Source organism: Pipistrellus hanaki, assembly GCF_964339955.1.
Source record: "Pipistrellus hanaki genome assembly, chromosome: 4".
Taxonomy (NCBI): domain Eukaryota; kingdom Metazoa; phylum Chordata; class Mammalia; order Chiroptera; family Vespertilionidae; genus Pipistrellus; species Pipistrellus hanaki.
This window is the reverse complement of record NC_140506.1, coordinates 77,781,945-77,801,581: the sequence shown is the minus strand read 5'-3', so window position 1 is coordinate 77,801,581 and position 19,637 is coordinate 77,781,945. Positions and strand designations below refer to the sequence as shown.

The following is a 19,637-nucleotide window of genomic DNA, read 5'->3' as shown; positions in this document are numbered from 1 at the left end:
GCTAAAACCCTGGTTCTTAGGAGAGTCCCTGAGCTGACCCAGCTGTGCCAGTGGACACAGCATCCACGTGTGTGGGATCAGGCTGGACCTCACCCCACCAGCCTGAGCTTCTTTGTGTAGGACTTGTCTCCATCGGTGTGTCCAGATGCCCAGCGATGGAACTGGCAGGGAGAAGGTGGATACTCACTTGTCATTTTTAATTGAACTCAGGTGCCCCTATGATGAGTTTTCTTTTTTGGATTCCTGCAATCGGGAAGAACAGGAACCCTCTGTGTCTTACAACCTCAGTAGCCTCAGCTGTGTTCCCCCCACCCCACCTCTATTGAAGTGACCCATCCACACCTACTCCGGGTTTCCCTGGCCTTCCACACCCAAGGAGATACAGGACCCAGGACCCTGGAGGCAGACTGAAGACTAGGTCTTGAGCCCTTCTGCCTCTCAAGTTACTAGGTGTTGCTCCCATTATGGCATTACCAGACTGAAAGGGTCCATTTGCCTGTGGGCATCAAGCCCAATAAGACACAAACAGGAGTGTGCAGCCGAAGTGGAGATTTATTAAGGAAATGGTACTATGCCCGGAGTCACAGGTAGCTAACACTTAAAACTCTGGCTCCCCTGTGGCTTCTAGTGGACGGTCACATAGGGGAAAAGTCACTAATCAACGATGAAGGGAGATAAGTTAGGGTCACGGTCAGGGTTGTGGTCTCTACTGACTGGTCAGGCTAGGGCAGGGGGTCATTGATCATTGCATCTGGTCTTGATGTCAGCCATGGCCTCGATTCATCTTGTTTTGCAAGGATTCCTTTGGTGGGGTGTTCTGGAGCTGGAACACGGCTGAGGCCTAGATGTTATCTTTAGTTTGACCAAAACTCTTTGTGGTCAACAGGCCAGAGGCTTCCTTCTAGAAATTATCTAATGTGGCCCAGGGCTTAATGATCTAGCAAGTGAGAGGGAGGTGGGTGAGTCAGGGCGCTGTGAGGCCCATTTGAGTCAAAGGGGAAAAATGAAAATAAAACATACTAAAGAAAATAAGGTTTCTACACGGTTACCACGGAGCCACCCTCTGAGCCAACCACTAGGCCCCCCTCAGAGGTAGTGCCCGCACTCAGAGGCGGTGCCCCCCGCTGCTTGGGGTGGGGTGGGGGTGGAGAGGACCAGTGATGGGGAGAAGGCGTGTGCGCTGGTCAGAGAGCCAATCACAGCAGGACAGACAAGCCGGCCGGCCCCAGGAGCCACTCAGGCGCAGGCTGACCGTTCTCCCTGCCCTGGGACTGGGCAAGCCTCCTGCCAATCAGGGGCGGGGCAAGCGGGGCTCGGCCAGTAGCGGGAGGCGGCAGCGTCAGGCGCCCAGCTGGTGGTCCCCGCGGTGGCCGCTGCCCGGTGCGCAGGCTGAGGAGGGAGTGCGGCCCCCAGCCCGCCGGCCGCGCCGCGCCCCACCCCGCCCGCCCGCCCGAGGCCCCGCGTCATGCCCGCCGCTGCTCCCCGCTAGCGCCCCGGGTCCGCTGCCCGCCTGCCCGAAGCCGCCGCGCCCACTACCCAGAGCCAGAGGGATGGTGGTAGTCACGGGGCGGGAGCCAGACAGCCGTCGCCCGGACGGTGCCATGTCCAGCTCCGACGCCGAGGACGACTTTCTGGAGCCGGCCACCCCGACGGCCACGCAGTCGGGGCACGCGCTGCCCCTGCTGCCCCAAGAGGTACCTGCACGGAGCGGGTTGTGGGGAGGACGCAGGGGGACCCGCAGGTGCTGGGCTGAGCTGACCTTGGGATGCAAGCCCGCCAGGTGCGCAGATCAGGGGTCGGGCTGGGGGCGGCGCCAGAGGGCCAGTAAAATGCACCAGGTGTGTCTTCCCTGCCACAGAGGTCACCTGGCCCCGAACCCCCTCCTTCTTCCAGTGACCAACTGCCAGTGAGGTTGACTTAGTCCGCGAAAAGGGGACCTGGAGCCCCAAGAGATGGTAGTGCCTTCTGGAAAACCCAAGAGGCCTTGGTGGCACCCAAACCCAATGCCCAGCTGCCCTGGCCGTGGAGTAAGGCACTGCGTGCAGGTAAAAAGCAGGCCAGTTGGTCGAGGTGTCCACACTCATCTGACAACTCCCTGGCTTTCCCTCCCTAGCTGCAGTGCCTGGTGCACGGTGGCTTCCCCTGGTCTTCGCGTGCATGACAGTATCATAGTAACACCTGGAATGGCCCTTCACAAGAGGGAGAGGGAGAGGCGTAGGAGAGGTTGGCACTGTAGGGCCCTGAAGATAGAGACTAGGAAGGAGGAGGAGCTAAGGGAGTGTCAGATAGGGAGGATGTGGTGTGTGGAGACAGGAGAATGGACAGCGCCCGGAGGGGCTGGGCAGGGCGAGGTGAGGCTTTGGGGAACCAGAGAGTGTTGTTTGGGGGCTAGAAGTCCATAGCTTTAACGTCAGGGGGCCCTTGTGAAAATGAGCAGAACTCCAGAAGTACTCTGTGCAGTTGGGGAAAAGGAGCCATTGGAGACACAGTGGTGTGTTTTTGTGTGCATTGTCCTTGGGGGAATGATGTGGTTTGGAGGAAAGAGTACAGGGCCAGGTCCCCCACAGAGTACATGGCTCCACGTGAGATCTTAAACTGTTCTTGGTTGCCTTTTCCTTCTCTGCCTCAGTCTTTTCATCTCTAATACGGAGCAAACACTTGGATTGGTATGGGTATGGGATATCCTTGGTATGCACATAATAGATCATTTGAGTCCTTGCTGGGCACATAGAATAGCTTTAGAGGGGCTATAGAATAAGCAGAAAGCATTTCCTGTCCTTTGGGTGCAGAAGAGTGACAGTACATGGAACTGTCATACTATTTCATTCACCCATTCAATGCATATTTGGGTGCTTACTGTGAGGCAGGCACTACACAAGGCCCCGGGTAACTTTTATTTAATGTATATTTACCCTACTTTATTCACAAAGAATTAGAAAGCTGGGGAAAAGACCTTACTAGATAAATATGCATAGAGTTTCACTGGAGCCTGGGAGATGTCATAATATTGAAAAGTATGCACTGGGACAAAATGTTAATCTGCAAGAGGAGAATTGGAAAATTAGAGAGAACGGGCCTTGTTCCTTTCAACATCATGAGTGAAAAGATATCAAAAGAGAAAAAGAACAGAAAACATCCCAAGCATGAGCTTCTCAGGGCAACTCTATTCCATCTTTCTCTGTTCTTCACCCTGCCCTTGCCTCCACACCCTCAGCTGCACTGGGGACTCATCTCACACTACAGATGAAGAAGGAATTATTCGACAGACATCCAGGAACCCTGCTGTGGGTGGCCTCCGAATGGGTGAACAAGATGCTGTCCCTGCCTCGAATGGGTGAACAAGATGCTGTCCCTGCCTCGGGAACCTTGGGTTCTAGAAGAATGGGCTGACAGAAGAGAATAAATCACCCATGGATTGGGCTAGGCGCTGTAATGGAGAAGAATGTGGCCTACAGTGAAGGCAACAATGGAAGGCGTGTTTAGTTAACTGTCTTGTGAGCTGGCCGGGGACAATAGAGCAGAAATGCTCACAAAGTGGAACTTGAATAGAAGCTGTTAGAATGAGTGGCTGCGGCTAACCTTATGGTTCCTGGGTGTGAATTAGAGAAAGAACACACATCTGGGCCAGCAGATTACTCTCATCCAGGCGCCTGCAGGGAACAGTCTACACCACCAAGGGGGGCACTCGCTGTTGCTAGGAGGACAAAGGGATAGCGGTAAGAGCATTTTGGACAGAGAAGACAGCATGAGCAAGGGAACAAAGATGGTGAATTCAGGAAGTAAGAGGAGGGCAACGAAGGCTTTGAACTCTGGAGTGGAAATATTGATAGTAGGATTGGGGTGGAGGGACCCGATTTAGGAGCTGCTGGGAGGATGGACAGGGCTTGGCACCGGGTGAGTGTGGGCAAAGGGAGGAGAGAGGAGTGTTCAGGAAGACTCCTGGGTTTTGGTTTGGGGTGCCTGAGTGAATGGTGAGGCTTTGATCAGACCCAAGAAGACTGCAGACGGAGCAGCCCGGCTGTCATTTTTCTTGCCTGGCTGAACATGCCGCTGTGTTGGTGTGTGGTGTTTTTTTTCCTCCAGTTTCCTGAGGTTGTTCCCCTTAACATTGGAGGGGCTCACTTCACCACACGCCTGTCCACCCTGCGGCGCTACGAGGACACCATGCTGGCGGCCATGTTCAGCGGGCGGCACTACATCCCCACCGACGCCGAGGGCCGGTACTTCATCGACCGGGACGGCACGCACTTCGGGTATGTCTCTCCCTCTACCATCGTCTCTGCAGTCCTAGCAAGTGAGGGGCCTGGGTGGGCAGGGGGCTTAGTATCTTCCACAGTATCTATTATATAAGAGGAGAGAACATACTGACAGAATTTAATAAGTGTTTAAATGGATCAAAATGTTTAGTTTCTTTTCCAGAGGAGACAAGGACAGCTGGAGAAACCTCAGATAGCACACACTGGCTGGTTGTGATGCAGCTGCTCTGTCCTCCGTCACTTAAGGCTGTGGAGCTGTCATCTTGTGGAAAGGAATAGGTGTGATCCCACCTAGAGGTGGGGAGTTCCAAAACAGCTTTTTGGAGAATACCCTCAGATCAGTTAGTGTTGCCCTCAGGGAGGAAGGAGGTTGTGTGACAGTAGTTCCCTGACTTCTTTCAATAGGTTTTTTTAAAAAAAACAATATGTTTTTATTGATTTTTTTTTTTAGAGAGAGAAGAAGGGAGAAAGATAGAGAGATAGAAACAACTATGAGAGAGAAACATCATTGATTGGCTGCCTCTTGCAAGCCTCCCACAGGGGATCCCAACTCAGGCATGTGCCCTGACCAGGAATCAAACCGGTGACCCCTTGCCTCCTGAGTCAATGCTCAACCACTGAGCTACACCAGCTGGGCATAGTAGTTTAAAACAAATAAACAAAAAAGGTGTGGGAAGGGCCATCCTTCAATGTTGTCCAGAAAAGTCTAAAAAAAAAAAACCCACCCCCAAACAACCTTCAATTATTACTGTCATTTTAACACTAAAACATGGAAACACAGACTCTCAAAAAATAGGTAGACTTTCTCAAAAAAGGACTTCTGACAACCTTATACATAACCCATTTAAAGACTTTTTTCAGTTTCCTTGTTTGTGAAATGAAAAACAATAATAGTGGCCTTGCAGGCCTGTCATGTGGATTAAATAAAGTCCTACTGTGCCCCCTGGTCTGGTCCATTCAGAGTATACGGCTGACGCTCTTTTCCCCTTCAGTCTGACTTTGGAGATGACTAAAGAACGAGCATGGTCCTTGACCTTGGACAAAACAGCCAGGGAGGCAGACACTCTAATCTGTGATGGCCTCCAAGTAGCATTTCCCACATTGGGAGAAGGTCATTTGCATCCTCAGAAAGGAGACTCTGGTCAAATAATTTGCTCTGAAGCATATGGGTTTCTCCAGCAGGTTGTCCGCAGCCTCCAGTGCTGAGAAAACAAAGTGTCACATCGCTCCGCAGAGCTATAAAAAGGTTTTTGTTTGCAGGCTGTTTGGGGGAGGAAAGTGCCGGCCCCAGCTGGCAGCTCCCACAACACTCGCGGCTGGGCTGGCCCTGGGGATGTGTTTTGCAGAGCTTACCAAGGTTTGCTTAGGATCCTGGAGGACCAGTCTTCGCAGGGGCTGTGGGGAGGGGAAATAGGATTTGGCTTCAGCAGGAGAATGACAGAGCAGGCAAGGGTGCTGGGCAGAAAAGTAGGATATTGTGGCATTTATCCTCAGACTGCTAGGCTCCAGTGGCCTATGATTCAGCAGCAGCAGATAAAGTTGTTGATAGACTCCGATAAAGTATCCTGGACGGGTAGCTCGATTGGTTAGAGCCTCGTCCTGATACACCAAGGTTGCAAGTTTGATCCCCGGTCAGGGCACATACAAGAAGCAACCAATTAATGCATAAATAAAACTCTCTGTAAAATCAATTAAAAAAAAAAAGATTCAGATAAAGTAAAGTAGGAATTTAGGGCATTTGCTGGGGTAAATTTCTCTGCTGGTGTAGCTCACACGCCCCTAGCACCTGCCACAGAGGCTGCCTGGGCCTCCACGTGGGACAGTTTCCCATTGTGATCAATGAAGAGCCCTTTGGATCACAGTCTGGACCACTGTGGACTTGGAGTCAGCCATTTCTGCATCTGAGCCTCTGGCTAATTGTGGCTTTTTGAGCAACAATGTTCCTTAACCTCCACTTTTTCCTCATTTATAAATGGACATAAGATGGCACTTATCCCATAATATTATTGAAAGGATTCAGTGAGATAACAAATAATAGTAGTTGATACAGATTAATACTTAGTGTTAGCTGGTGTTGCATTATAGTCATAGACTAACTAGAGGGGTGACAGCTTAATCATGGAGTTTACTCACATATCCTTACAGAAAAGCCCTTGCCACACCTTCCATTGCTGGATCGGATTACTCTAAGCACTAAACAATTTGAAAAGAGCCCTAGCTGATTTGGTTCAGTGGATAGAGCATTGGCCTGCAGACTAAAGGATCCTGGGTTTGATTCCGGTCAAGGGCACATTCCTGGGTTGTAGGCTTGATCCCCAGTAGGGGGCCTGCAAGAGGCAGCCAATCAATGATTCTCTCTCATCATTGAAGTTTCTATCTCTCTTTCCCTCTCCCTCTCTCTCTGAAATCAATATATAATTTTTATTTTAAGAAAATGCAGTATGTGATTTTTAAGAATGTCTCTTTATTGTTGAAAGTATTACAGATGTCACAACTCCCCCTCCCCCCGAAACAAGCCCCCTCTACCCTCCCCTGCCCAGGCCTACCGCACTATTGTCTGTGTCCATAGGTTATGCATATTTGCATATAAGTTCTTTGGTTAATCTCTTCCTGCCTCGGCCTCCCCCTTCCCTCAGATTCTGGAACCGGTTTGTTCAGATGTTAGGTTTAGACATTTGATCTTCTCCGTAGAGCCACAGAATAATACTAATGGCAGGATATGTAGAAGATGTGGAACTTTTCTCCATTGCTAGTGGGAATGTAAAATGCTACAGCCACTTTGTTAAACATGCACTATGACTGAACAATTCTACTTCCAACATCTACCCAAGAGAAATGGGTGCATGTGTTCACAGCACGTCTTCTATACAGGAATGCTCATCACAGCTCTGCTCCTAAGAGCCCCAATTGGAAACTACTCCAATGTCCATCAACAGGAGAATGGGTGAATGATTGTATGGGCAAAAGTAGGTTTACAGTTGTTCATATGGAAAATAATATAAGAATTAATAAATAACAATATGAAAATAAATTGTGTTTTATGTATGCATGTTAAGAGACTAGTAACCTTCCCATTATTCCTATATATATACCTAATAATAATTGTAATTATAATAATGGTACTGCTAATAAGAACTATTAATACTTACTGAGGACTTACTCCAAGCCAGGTATTTTCTAATCATTTTTTATATACTAATTCATTTAATCCTATAATATCATGGAGTATTTTTTTTTTTATTTCCCCCCATTTTACAGACAGGAAAATCAAGGCACAGAAAGGTTAAGTTCACAAACCGGCGGTCTGGTTCCAGATTCTGTGTCCTAACCAGTATGTGGCACTACCCAGTTCCATCAGCTCCTTCTCACCAGCCCTCTCTCCTTCCTGCTAGAGACGTGCTGAACTTCCTGCGCTCCGGGGACCTGCCGCCCCGGGAGCGAGTGCAGGCTGTGCACAAGGAGGCCCAGTACTACGCCATCGGGCCCCTCCTGGAGCAGCTGGAGAACATGCAGCCCCTGAAGGGGGAGAAAGTGCGTCAGGCGTTCCTGGGACTCATGCCCTATTACAAAGGTGAGGGGTCAGGTCCCGGGACAGCCAGGGCATATGGGGAAGGCCTCTGGCAGGGCCTCGCTCGCTGCCAGAACAAGGTTCACGTGTATACTTGAGACACGAGAGAATCCAACTCCCTCTCTTGGTCACACTGGGAAAGATACAGGTTAAGGGGGCCCCACCTTGCCTGTGACTGTCATCAGATCACATTTCAAAAGGATGGTCCTCATCCCATCCCCTTGATTTCCTTTTGCAATGGAGAGCCATGACCCCTCTTTAACTTTGTATCCGGCATAAGGCCCAAAGAGTCTCTTCCCCCAGGAATCTGGCTCTTCCCCCTGGGGTCCTGCCATCGCTGGGGCGCTCTGTGCCCTCCCCCTGCCTTGCCCTCCCACTCCCTACCTGTTATACCCCGCGCCAGTGATGGCCGCTGTGTCCATCCCCACAGACCATTTGGAGCGGATTGTGGAGATTGCCCGGCTGCGCGCAGTCCAGCGGAAGGCCCGCTTCGCCAAGCTCAAGGTCTGCGTCTTCAAGGAGGAGATGCCCATCACCCCCTACGAGTGTCCACTCCTCAACTCCCTGCGCTTCGAACGGAGTGAGAGTGACGGGCAGCTCTTTGAGCACCACTGTGAAGTGGACGTGTCCTTCGGGCCCTGGGAGGCTGTGGCCGATGTGTATGACCTGCTGCACTGCCTGGTCACGGACCTGAAAGCCCAGGGCCTGGTCGTGGACCACCAGTGCATCGGGGTGTGTGATAAACACCTCGTCAACCACTACTACTGCAAGCGCCCCATCTATGAGTTCAAGATCACGTGGTGGTGAGTAGTCCTGGTAGGGAAGAGAGCCCCGTCAGGGAGGGTGTCCATTTCCCTTCGTGGCTCTGGGAGTCAGATCCCTGGAAGGGCTCCTGACTGCCCAGAACCCGCTGAGGTGAGGACTGAGTCCGGAGGCACAGCTCCAAGTGGACGGAGGTGCAGCTCTAGTCTCCCCTGCTGCTCCTTGGGGTCAGGCTCAGGGCTTGTGGCCCACGGGATCCCGGAACCTGAACTTACCTGGCCTTTCCTCCGGGCAGGGCAGTCTTTACCTGAGGCCAGTGAGTCTGGCTGGCTTGGGGTTGGCCAGGAAGTCCAAAGAGGTTTTGTTACTTTCTTGACTTTGCAAGAGAGTTTCTGCCCTTTTTGGAGCCACATTGCCAAAATAATTGTAGGCACAATCACTTCCTCAACCCTGTGCAGGTATTCCTTCCCTGTGCTCAGTGTAGGTATGAACATAGGACATGATGGGGGATTTTAATCCAAATAGCCAATCCACGGTCTCTGACTGAAGAAGGAGCACCTTCTCTCCCTCCTTCCCCAAGAACAGCCCCCCACTTTGTGTTAGGATGTGAAAAGACGCTTTCCTCCCAAAATGTATTCTTCACCACTCTTTGGAGATGTAACCATAGTTGCCAAAACTATGCACCGGGTGGGCCTTAAAAAAGCACAATGTTTACAGCCCTGCTCTGGGCCTCGGCTGCTTCCATCTTCCACCAACCTTCCTCGCTTGCAGGGTTACCTTCTCACAGGGCTGGATTATACATTTCAGAGGCGCCTTTTGAAGATTCTCTCAGTCAAGCAGGCAAGTTGTCTACATCTTATCTTTGAGATGCCACATCCTTTCTGGAGGCTCAGAATGCCTCTTTGGCTGCCATTTCATCTGTCAGGATCCAGTTTGTGGTGAACTCTTTGATGGGAGCCCCTTTTTAAAAAAATCTTTTTATGTTTTAATTACAGTTGACATATTTTATTATATTAATTTCAGGTGTACAGCATAGTGGTTAGACATTTATCTACCTTACAAAGTACCCATCTGACATCAATGATCACAACATTGTTGACTATATGCCCTATGCTGTACTTTACATCCTTTTGACTGTTTTTCTTTTTCCAATTACAGTTTACATTCAGTATTATTTTTTATTAGTTTCGGGTGGAACTCTTTCTTTTTGAAACCTTGCTTTACGCCACTAACATTCTCTTTCTAGGAGAGTATCTGTTCTAGAGAAGAAATGGAAGGGCTAGGTGAGAGACACAGCTGTCCCAGGGGCTATAGGAAGACAGCAGCAAACCTCCGTTGTGTTTTACTCCCCACATTTCAGTGAGAGAAAAAGATCCACGAGGTTCCGCTCCTTTTTGCTCTGTGTGCAGCCTGGGGCAGCTAGTCAGGGTAAGGACATGCATCTCCTAAAGGAAGACTTTGCAGCACCAGTATTTGAAGGGTAGCATTTCTGTACTGCAATAAGGGTTTCTCTTTGTACTCATGATTGTACTTGACTATTTTTGGGGTGTTCTTATAGGGAGATTTTGTTATATGTGAAAAGCCGGTGAGGACAGCCTCACTGATCTCAAGTCTTACAAGACCAGATTGGTGACGTAGGGCAAGAGGGAGCTGAAAACATCTGCATCCTTCTGAGTAAGAGAAGGCCAAGCCCTGGACCCTTGGCTGAATTCCTTCATGAGGCAATGACCTCCTGGGCCTTGTGTGGGAACAGAGATTCGGGGCATGGCTTTACACTCTTCTATTCTTATATGAGTGGAGCAGAGATACAGATGGAAATCTAAGAGGAAAGTAGTCAGCCTCATTGGTTCCAAGATATGTGTTCTTCCTATTGTTCTCATCCACAGTGAATCTTCACGTCTCTGGAGCTGATGTCCCTGCTTGGAGTTTAGCTCAACCACACGCCTCTTGCATTGTTCTAACAGTAAAGTCTTTGGTTTAAGTTGCTCTGATTGGTGTTACTGCCTAATACAAGTTGATTTTTTGACAGACACTGAGGCAAGCTATTCAGGAGGAAGTCAGTGTGAGTAGAGAGCAGATGATTAAGCCCATTGCTTTCAGTAACCTGGCCTTGGCCCCTTTTCTCTCCCACCCCTGGCACAGCGCATCCCAGTGCTTGGTTATTTAGAGTCCATACATGTAAGACCCGAAGCAGCTGGTGTGCTCAAAAGCAGGTTTGCTAAAAACAGGCCCTGGAAGACTTGCTTGGGGCTACAGGGACACTGTGCCTGTGCCTCTCTTTAGAGACGCCATTTCTCTTTCCCTCTGTGATGTCCTCAAGGTCGCGAGCTCTGTGCCATTGTGGGGAAACAGGTTCTAGGCCAGTAGACCAGAAAGAGCCAGGACACTGGCATCCAGCTTAGAGCTCTTTTTAAATGGAGTGAACGAATTCAATGGCCCAGTTTGGCCGTTCTCTGACAAGAAGCCAAGGCCGGTCTGAACAGTGCTTTTGGATGTGGTGGTTTGTGATGATGGCCTCCTAACAAAGGTTGTCTCTGAGAAAGGGATTTCTCCCAGTTGGATCCCTTTTTAACTCTAAACGGCCAGGCCCAGAGTGTAAGAAGGGTTGGGTCAGAAGGAAGGTTCCAAAGGATGAATGCTTCTCTCTGATCGAAAGAAGGTGTATTTTTATAGAATTCTTGTGCATAATGTCAATAAATGCTTCTCACCCTCACAATGGATTCCATTCACCCTGCCATGAGACAGGCCCTGGTTGGTGATGTGTCAGTGCTGCCTCTGGAGCTTCCCTTTTGACTCTGGGCACCTTCTCTCCCAGGTGCCATGCTCATGGGCTGGGAAGGTGGAAGTCTTAGGAGACAGGACTCTATGGTGTAACAGAGGCCATAACAAAATTCAGTGAAAATGAAGAACTTAACGGCAACCAAAAAGACGTAAACAAAACCACAGTGAACCACATTACGTCATCCCAGTGGAGGAATTCTTTGGGCAATGCTCTAATAGAAGAAATAGAGGAATCGTCACTACCCCTTTTCCACCTCTGGTTAGTTCACCAGGCTGTCCTGTGCTTAGCGTTTGGATCGCAGTCAGTTGTGCCCTGAAAGCTTCTATTCTTTCTTCCTGGAGCTTAGGATATTCTGGGAACTGTCTGAGCCTCAGGCTAGTCAGGTGGTACAGTCTTCCTGTTCTGGGTTGCTCATTGGAGGAGGAGGAGGAGGATGACTTTTGCAAACCACAAAGTGGGGTGAGCCTCAGTGTGTGATCTTGGGGTAAGCTGGAACCTGAAGAGGCTCAGATGCACAGCCACAACAGAGCAAAAACTACTCACACCGAGCAGTTTGATCCAGGTCAGAATTTCAAACATCATCCTTCTGCATACCTCCTGCCCATATTTGAGACTGATATAAGTGATTAAGCTTTCCTGGGTACCATTTTGCGGGGGCTCTTTCATGAAGGTGGTGCCGGCCTCATGATCCTTAAGAGGGAGGCTTTATTCATCAGAAGCTGGAGTATTGGGAGTGGGGTGGGAGAAGCACTTTCTGGAATAAACATATATGTATACATGTGTTAATTGGGGGAAGGGTGGGGCGGCAGGGGGTTGGAGGCGGTGGGAACAAAGCCTGGGTGCAGCGATGAATCTGGGGTGTGGGAGGTCACCGGGCTCACTGTCTTCTTTCTGTATGGAGCTGGGTTTGTGTGCACAGTAAAGCACTTCCTGTGTTCTTTTAGCACTTAATTGGTTCATGGAGCCTCAGGACCCTCACATGGCATTAAAGTCCACAATCAGAACCTGGGTGCTGTGCCTTTCTTTTTCAGAGACTGACTCTCATCCCTCCTCGGCCCCCCACTTTGCCAGCTAATAAGTGTTGACTTCTCCTTAAAATGTGGTATGTTTAGGGTTGCCACACTTCATAAAACAGGCTCTCCCCTGAGATTGGCAGATGAACTTCTGCCCTGACTTGAAGTGAAAGGGGGATGGCCCCACGAAGGTCCTTCTGCAGTTGCTTTAGCCTCATCTCAGTTCCAGGTGGGTGTGCACCCAGGCAGACAGCTCCGCCCTCTCCTGCTGACAGGTCTCTACGGGAAGAAGGTAGCACCACCGTACCGTCTCTTGTGTGGCTCACAACTACGTCAGTAGTTCGGACAGAGATCCCTCCTGTCAGATCACCACTTTTTTCCAAGGGGGAAATAAGTGAGTCTGCGCGTATGTGAGCCTCAGTGGTTAAGACCCTTGCTTGAGGAAAATGGATATAAGTTGCCCTCCCTCCAAAAGCAGAGTTTTGACCCCTTCCTGGTTAATAAGTGTCCTCATCAAGAAGCCCCTTGGAGCCATTTCATGGATTAACCCAGAAAGGTGAGTTCTGAAGTGTTCTGTAGCTATGCTACCCTCCAGCTGATTCACTTAAAAATGGTGAAGGGATTAAGCAAAAAAGAAAACAAAACAAAACAAAAATATGGTGGTTACCAAAGGGAAAAGGGGGCAGAGGGAGGCAGAAGAGGGTAAAGAGGGTGGAGGGTGCATTGTAACGGAAGGAGACTTGACTTGGGGTGGTGAACACACAATACAATACACAGCTGATGTATTACAGAATTGTACACTTAAATCTTTATTAAATAAAAAAATCTCCGATTCTAACTTTTAAACAAAAACACTGTATCATCTGTGCCAAATGAATTCCTGACCTAATTACTGTGCAACACTCACATAGTAAGAATACACTAATAATATCTTATAAATTGGAAACTGAAGCGCACACAAGGGTAATTTCCCCAAGGGCACGAAGCCGGTAAGTGGCAGAGCCAGGAGGTAAACCCAGAGCCCTTTTCCGAAATCCTCATGGGTGTCCAACAGCAGAGCCCTCCCTTCCACTTGGCAGCTCAGTGTCCCACCTCTGAGGCTCAGGGCTTCACCCTGCCTAACCTATAAAGATTTGAAAAGCAAGGAGTCTGGAAGGAATAGTAGAAAGACTTACTTAGACCCGTGGGTCTCAAGCAGCCCTGAGCACTAAGGAGATAACGGGGCCCCCGATGTTTTCTGGGTGGTGAAGGGCCCTGCTCATGGGACAATGAGTGGAGGATGACTTAGCAGGTGAGTAATGGTTCCTGGCTGGACAGTGTCGTGGGGTAATCTGGGACAGTCCGAGTTAATCAGAGCCGTGTAGCTTACAGGTCAAACCACACAGATGTGCCATGCAGTTTGACTGTGTGGGGAGGTACACCCAGGGTCATGGGCCTCCTTCAGGGGCCCCTGGTGTCAAGAGAGTAATTGAATTGGAAACTCTAGCTCAGGGGACATGGTACGCTCATGGCCCTTGGACTCCAGGTCTCTACTCTGCCTGTGTTTTCTGTCGTCATTTTGAAGACGATGACCTTTTAGCTTTTTATTTGTTTAACCATTAGCCTATTCCTTTAGCTCTTATTTACTTACTTTTAACTTTCTGTCCTTTGATTCCTTATCGTTTTGTTTTTTCTGTCATGTACTTTAGCTTTCTCTATTTTTAAAACATGATTTGAAACTTGTTTTTAAAAGTCAGAGCTTAGGCTTTAAAAAAAAAAATCTTTTCAATTACACTTGCCATTCAATATTATATTATTTTCAGGTATATAACATAGTAATTAGACATTTATATAACTTATGAAGTAATCCTCCAGTAACTCTTTTACCCACCTGACACCATAAATGGTTATTGTATTATTTGACTATATCCCCTAAGCTGTACTTAGCATCCTGGTAAATTTTTTATAACTGCCAATTTGTACTTCTTAATCCCTTCCACTCCTCATCCATTCCCCCAAACTCCCTCCCATCTGGCTACCATCAGATTGTTCTCTGTATCTATGAGTTTATTTCTGTTTCAATTGTTAAATTTTTTTTTAGATTCCGCATAAGTGAAATCATAGGGAGTTTGTCTTTCTCTGATTTACTTCAATAAACTTTATTTCTAACGTAACTTTAAAGTACATGCATGAATAGGACGCCAAAGAAGGTAGTTCTTGTTCTGAGCAAGAATAATTATGTGCTTATTTCCCCTTCTCTGGTAATTTCTACAATGATCTTATTAGCTGTGAACATTAGGTACTTCAATTTTTCCTTTTAGAGAAATAGCTTCTAACATGTAAATACAAGGAAAAATTGATAGTGTTATTATCCAAGTTATAGCTCTACTAGATAACCTAGATATTCAAACTTTTACCTCTCCTTCCAAAATGTCCCCTCACTCCTACACTAAATAACAGTAAATGCAGCCTTAGGAACAGGACAGTTCCATTTTTGAGCTGCTAAGCACTTCTTCCCTCAGACAGTGGACATGATCAGAGATCCTGGGATTTCACCTCCTCCAACCACCTAACACCAAGAGAGAGGACTTTCTGCACCAGGAAAAAATCCAACACAGCTGCAAGAAAGACTGAATGAAACCACCTTAAACCATGCAAAAGCATTTCATACAAAGGGCCTATAATCAGATTCTGATGCCTATTTTCCAGTCTTCTGTGATCTCAGCAAAAACCTGATTCACGCTTTAACGAACCATGACTTTTAGAGGATGCTAATGTACTACAGACCCTGATGTTTTCCTATATCATGGGGCCTCGGCAGATGGCCTGGCTCCAGTAGATCTTTGGAACAGATGTTTCCATACTTCTCTCAGTTATTACTTAAATCAAGAAATAGAACCCCTGCCCTAGCTAGTTTGGCTCGGTGGATAGAATGTCAGCCTGTGAACTGAAAGGTCCCAGGTTCAATTTCGGTCAAGGCACATACCTGGGTTGCAGGCTTGATCCCCAGTAGGGGAGATGCAGGAGGCAGCCAATCAATGATTCTCATCATTTGATGTTTCTCTCTCTTCCTCTCCCTTCCTCTCTGAAATCAATAATATCTATATCTATATCTATATCTATATCTATATCTATATCTATATCTATATATATATATATTTTTTTTAAATAGAACCCCAAGGTACCACAAAACTTTAGAACTTGACCTCCATTAGAAGTTTACAATTTGGTCAAATCTTATACCTTTGTTACTTTTGTAGAGGGAGTGGGAGGGGGTAATGAGAAGGCTTAAGTATGTGTCAACTTCCATAAATGCCTTCATTAGTGTGTTTGTCAGCATTACATCCTGATCACCAGCTGTACCGTGGCTTATTCTGTCTGCCCAGGGGCTCACATGTGTGCACATGTTTTGGGTGCTTACTTTCCCTCCCCTTACTATGTCAGTTTCACTCTCTCTGCTCATGAGTGGCCTGTCTACGGCATTTTGTAGGTGCTTGGCCACTTCTGGCCATGCCTCGTTGGCATCTGCTAGCCAGCCGTGGCAGTGATGCTGTGCCCAGGGCTGCCCTCTTCTTCTCAGGCAGATAAGTGCTTGTTTGCACTGAGGTCCCTAGCTTTCCATTTCAGCTTTCTCGTCTGGCCTGCTAGGATTTGGAGAGCATTTTGAGGCCCCTCTCTAAGCTCTGTGTCCACCTCCACAGCAGCAGCAGAGGATGCCACAGGACCCCATGAGCAGAGAAGTTAGCTTCACCCTCCTCTATCCCAGAGGGAGGAGTCAAAATGCTTTACCTGAAAATGGAGTTCACCGAGAGGTGCCTAACAAAAATATGAACTTCCCTTGTGAGCCGACCACATCACTACCGTAGTAGCTGAAATGAGGGTGGCGTTATTCACTTGGCACGCCCATAAGTCAAGGCAGGATGTATCTGCCCCTAGGCATATTCAGAGAATGTTCTACCCCATTGCTTAATATTATTCTGTGAAGTGCAGCTCTATCTGGAAACTCCCATTGGTCCAAAGACACAAAACACTGAGGAATGCATCTCTAGTCACCTGCAGGAATAGCCCACCATTTCCATTAGCTGGGCCTTTAGCCCTGAGAATTCCACTGGGATGGAGTTTACTACCTGACTTTGAACCCTTGCCAGTGCCCTTCCCTGCTAGGATGGAAATCCGGATCCCTCTATGGCAGCAGCACCTGAGGGCTAACCTGAATTTGAGGATTTAAGATCAGAGGTGGAACTCCCAGATAAAATAAGTCCACCAAGGTATCTGCATGATTCAAGGATGTTTCTTAGGTGGAAGGCTTTACAGATACAGTACTCAATTGTGCCCCAGGATTTCTATGGTGTATAGGCAGTACTGGTCATTGGTTCCTAACCCTCAGCTTCCTCACTTGATTATTCTATCTTTTTAGGGGTTGGGTTCTCCCGATCCCTTGTTTCAGCCACATCGTTGGGTACTTGGGTTCTGGCTAGGAAAGAATTCAGAGCAAGACCCAAACTGTAAGAGAAAACATTTATTGAGTAAATAAATGAGAGGTAGGAAAGTAATTCCTAGGAGAAATGGACTTAGCAGCCAAAACTGGTTTGGCTCAGTGGATAGAGCGTCAGTCTGCGGACTGAAAGGTCCCAGGTTCGATTCCGGTCAAGGGCATGTACCTTGGTTGTGGGCACATCCCCAGTGGGGGTGTGCAAGAGGCAGCTGATCGATGATTCTCTCTCATCAATGTTTCTAACTCTCTATCCCTCTCTCTTTCTCTCTGTAAAAAATCAATAAAATATATTTTTTTTAAAAAAAAAGAGAAATGGACTTAGCAAACTTCTAGAGGTAAAGGAAGGGCCCTTGGACCTTGGGAAGAAGCAGTTGGTAACTTGCCTGAGGCCTGGAGGGGGAGAGGGGGAGAGAGGGGGAAGTGGATGAGAAAGGGGAAGGCGTGAGCATCCCGGGAGGGAGATTGCACTGGGTCTTCCTTCCTAAGGGATTTTTTGAGGGGAGATTTTAGGGGAGGTTCCAGGGGTAGATCTGAATAAAATTCAGCAGTGCCAAAACCGGTTTGGTTCAGTGGATAGAGCGTAGGCCTGCGGACTGAAGAGTCCCAGGTCGATTCCGGTCAAGGGCATGTACCTTGGTTGAGGTACAGGAGGGGGTGTGCAAGAGGCAGCTGATTGATGGTTCTCTCTCATCAACGTTTCTAACTTTCTATCTCTCTCTCTTGCTCTCTGTAAAAAAATTAAAAAAAAAAAAAAGAAAGTAAGTAAATAAATAAATAAAATATATTTTAAAAATATATATTCAGCAGTTTTCCAGATGTTTTTTTAGGGTTGTGGTCTCCACAGATTGATTGGTAGAGACCAGGACAGGAGGTCATTAGTCCTTGCAGCTGGTCTGACGTCAGCCATGGCTGGTTTCATTGCTTATCTGGGCCTGAAGCTAAAATACAACTTGAGGTCTAGATGTTATCTCTAGGGAGGAAAGGCCCAGGGGTCCAAACCTCTTGACCTACAATATGCTAGGGGAGGAAAAGTCACCCTGGGGACCTACGATTGACCTTTGTTGGACACCTGGGACTTTCCACCTGGTGACCTCTGTATCTGGCCCATCATGCTTGCTCTGCTCATGTCTGTCTAACTGCCTCCAGCACTTCTCAATAATGAACTTTTTGTTACAAGAACTCTTAGTTTTTCTTTCCTTTGCAAAACACTAGGTATTGCCTTCCTGTGTTTTCCATTTGCAAACCCTAAGCCCCTTGAATAAATATTTCAGTGGATAGAGCATTGGCCTGCAGACTGAGAGGTCCCAAGTTCAATTCTGGACAAGGGCACCCACCCAGGTTGAGGGCTCAATCCCTAGTAGGGAGTGTGCAGGAGGCAGCCAATCAATGATTCTCTCCCATGATTGATGTTTCTATCTCCCCCTCTCTGATATCAATAAGAACATATTTAAAGACAAACAAAAACCCTTCATATTTTCTTCCTCTAAAGAAAAGATGTCCAGGTCCAAAAATAATTGTTTCTTTCTTTCCTTTTTTTTTTTTTTTTTTTTTGTTGTTGTTGTTGTTAATGGCTCCCTTGCTCCACCCTTCTTCTTATAAAATCCTTTCATTTTTTTAAAAATATATTTTATTGATTTTGTACAGAGAGGGAGATAGAGAGCCAGAAACATCGATGAGAGAGAGTCATCGATCAGCTGCCTCTTGCACACCCCCTACTGGGGATATGCCCGCAACCAAGGTACATGCCCTTGACCGGAATCGAACCCGGGACCCTTCAGTCCCCAAGCCGACGCTCTATCCATTGAGCCAAACCGGTCCTGGCAAAATCCTTTCGTTTTGTACAACCCCTCAAAGCGCCCTTCTAGATACTAGAAGGGATGCTGTCCTATTCATGAATGACTTAATAAAGCCAATTAGATCTCCAGAAATTGTTAACCCTCACCATCATTGATTTCTAGGGAGAGAGAGGGCAACATCCATCTATTGTCTCCCATGTGCTCCCTGACTATCAAACCCACAACCTAGGTATGTATGTACCCTGACCAGGAATCAAACTTGTCATCTTTTGGTGAAAGGGAGAATGCTCCAATCAACTGAGTTACCTTGTCAGGGCTTTGAGTTTTTTTATGTGCTTTTGTTGTTGTTGTTTAACATTCCTATCGCTTCTGGCCTTTTCGGCTAAGATCAACTGTAACACAACATTCCTGAAGTGGGAATCACCAGGACTGGAATCCATCTGTGACTCGACCATTAATACTGTGTGATAACTGGACAACTTACTTCACTTTTAATTTCACTTATGCTCAGGGATTAAAAAACGGCTTCTGGATCAACCAATCTCTTTTAAGAACACTTTTAACATCCTAAGGTCTGTGAAGGGATGGGATCCCTTCATTTTTCAGGCGGCCTCATGTCCTATGGGTTGGCATCAGTCTTCTGATCCAGTGACTCTTGTCCCGCCTCCTATTCCACGCCCAGGGCCGGACAGTCGGAACCCAAAAGCCAGGACGGAGGAAAAGACAGAGTAAGGCCGGCTTCTGCGCCGGCTCCCGAACGCTCCAGGCCGGCGCGCCAGAGCGAGCCTCCAGGCCGCGCCCCCTTGGTGCCCTCCGGGCGGCAGGCACTGCCAGGATGTCACGGACGCCCGACCCGGGCCTCGCTCCTCGCAGCTAAGGTCCCAGGGGAACTAGCAGGAGAATCCTCCCACCGCGAGTCCCGGGCCCCGGAAGTGACGTCTGTGCGTGCGTGCGTGCCGCGCGCTCGCGGCGCCGGGGGCGGGGCC

At 48.1% G+C, this 19,637-nt stretch overlaps 1 protein-coding gene across 2 annotated transcripts; it reads left to right on the top strand.

The window, feature by feature from the left end:
- Positions 1 to 1,325: 1,325 nt before the first annotated feature.
- Positions 1,326 to 11,469, top strand: KCTD7 (potassium channel tetramerization domain containing 7). 2 transcript variants are annotated; one of them, XM_084880637.1, is made up of 5 exons: positions 1,326 to 1,694; positions 4,084 to 4,253; positions 7,649 to 7,827; positions 8,255 to 8,627; positions 10,473 to 11,469. In XM_084880637.1, the coding sequence occupies exons 1-5, from the start codon at positions 1,551 to 1,553 to the stop codon at positions 10,495 to 10,497; spliced, it is 891 nt and encodes a 296-aa protein (XP_084736763.1). In that variant the 5' UTR covers positions 1,326 to 1,550; the 3' UTR covers positions 10,498 to 11,469. The 2 variants fall into 2 exon arrangements, with proteins under 2 accessions (XP_084736763.1, XP_084736764.1); XM_084880638.1 differs by lacking the exon at positions 10,473 to 11,469 and adding an exon at positions 9,358 to 9,542.
- The last annotated feature ends 8,168 nt before the right edge of the window (positions 11,470 to 19,637 follow it).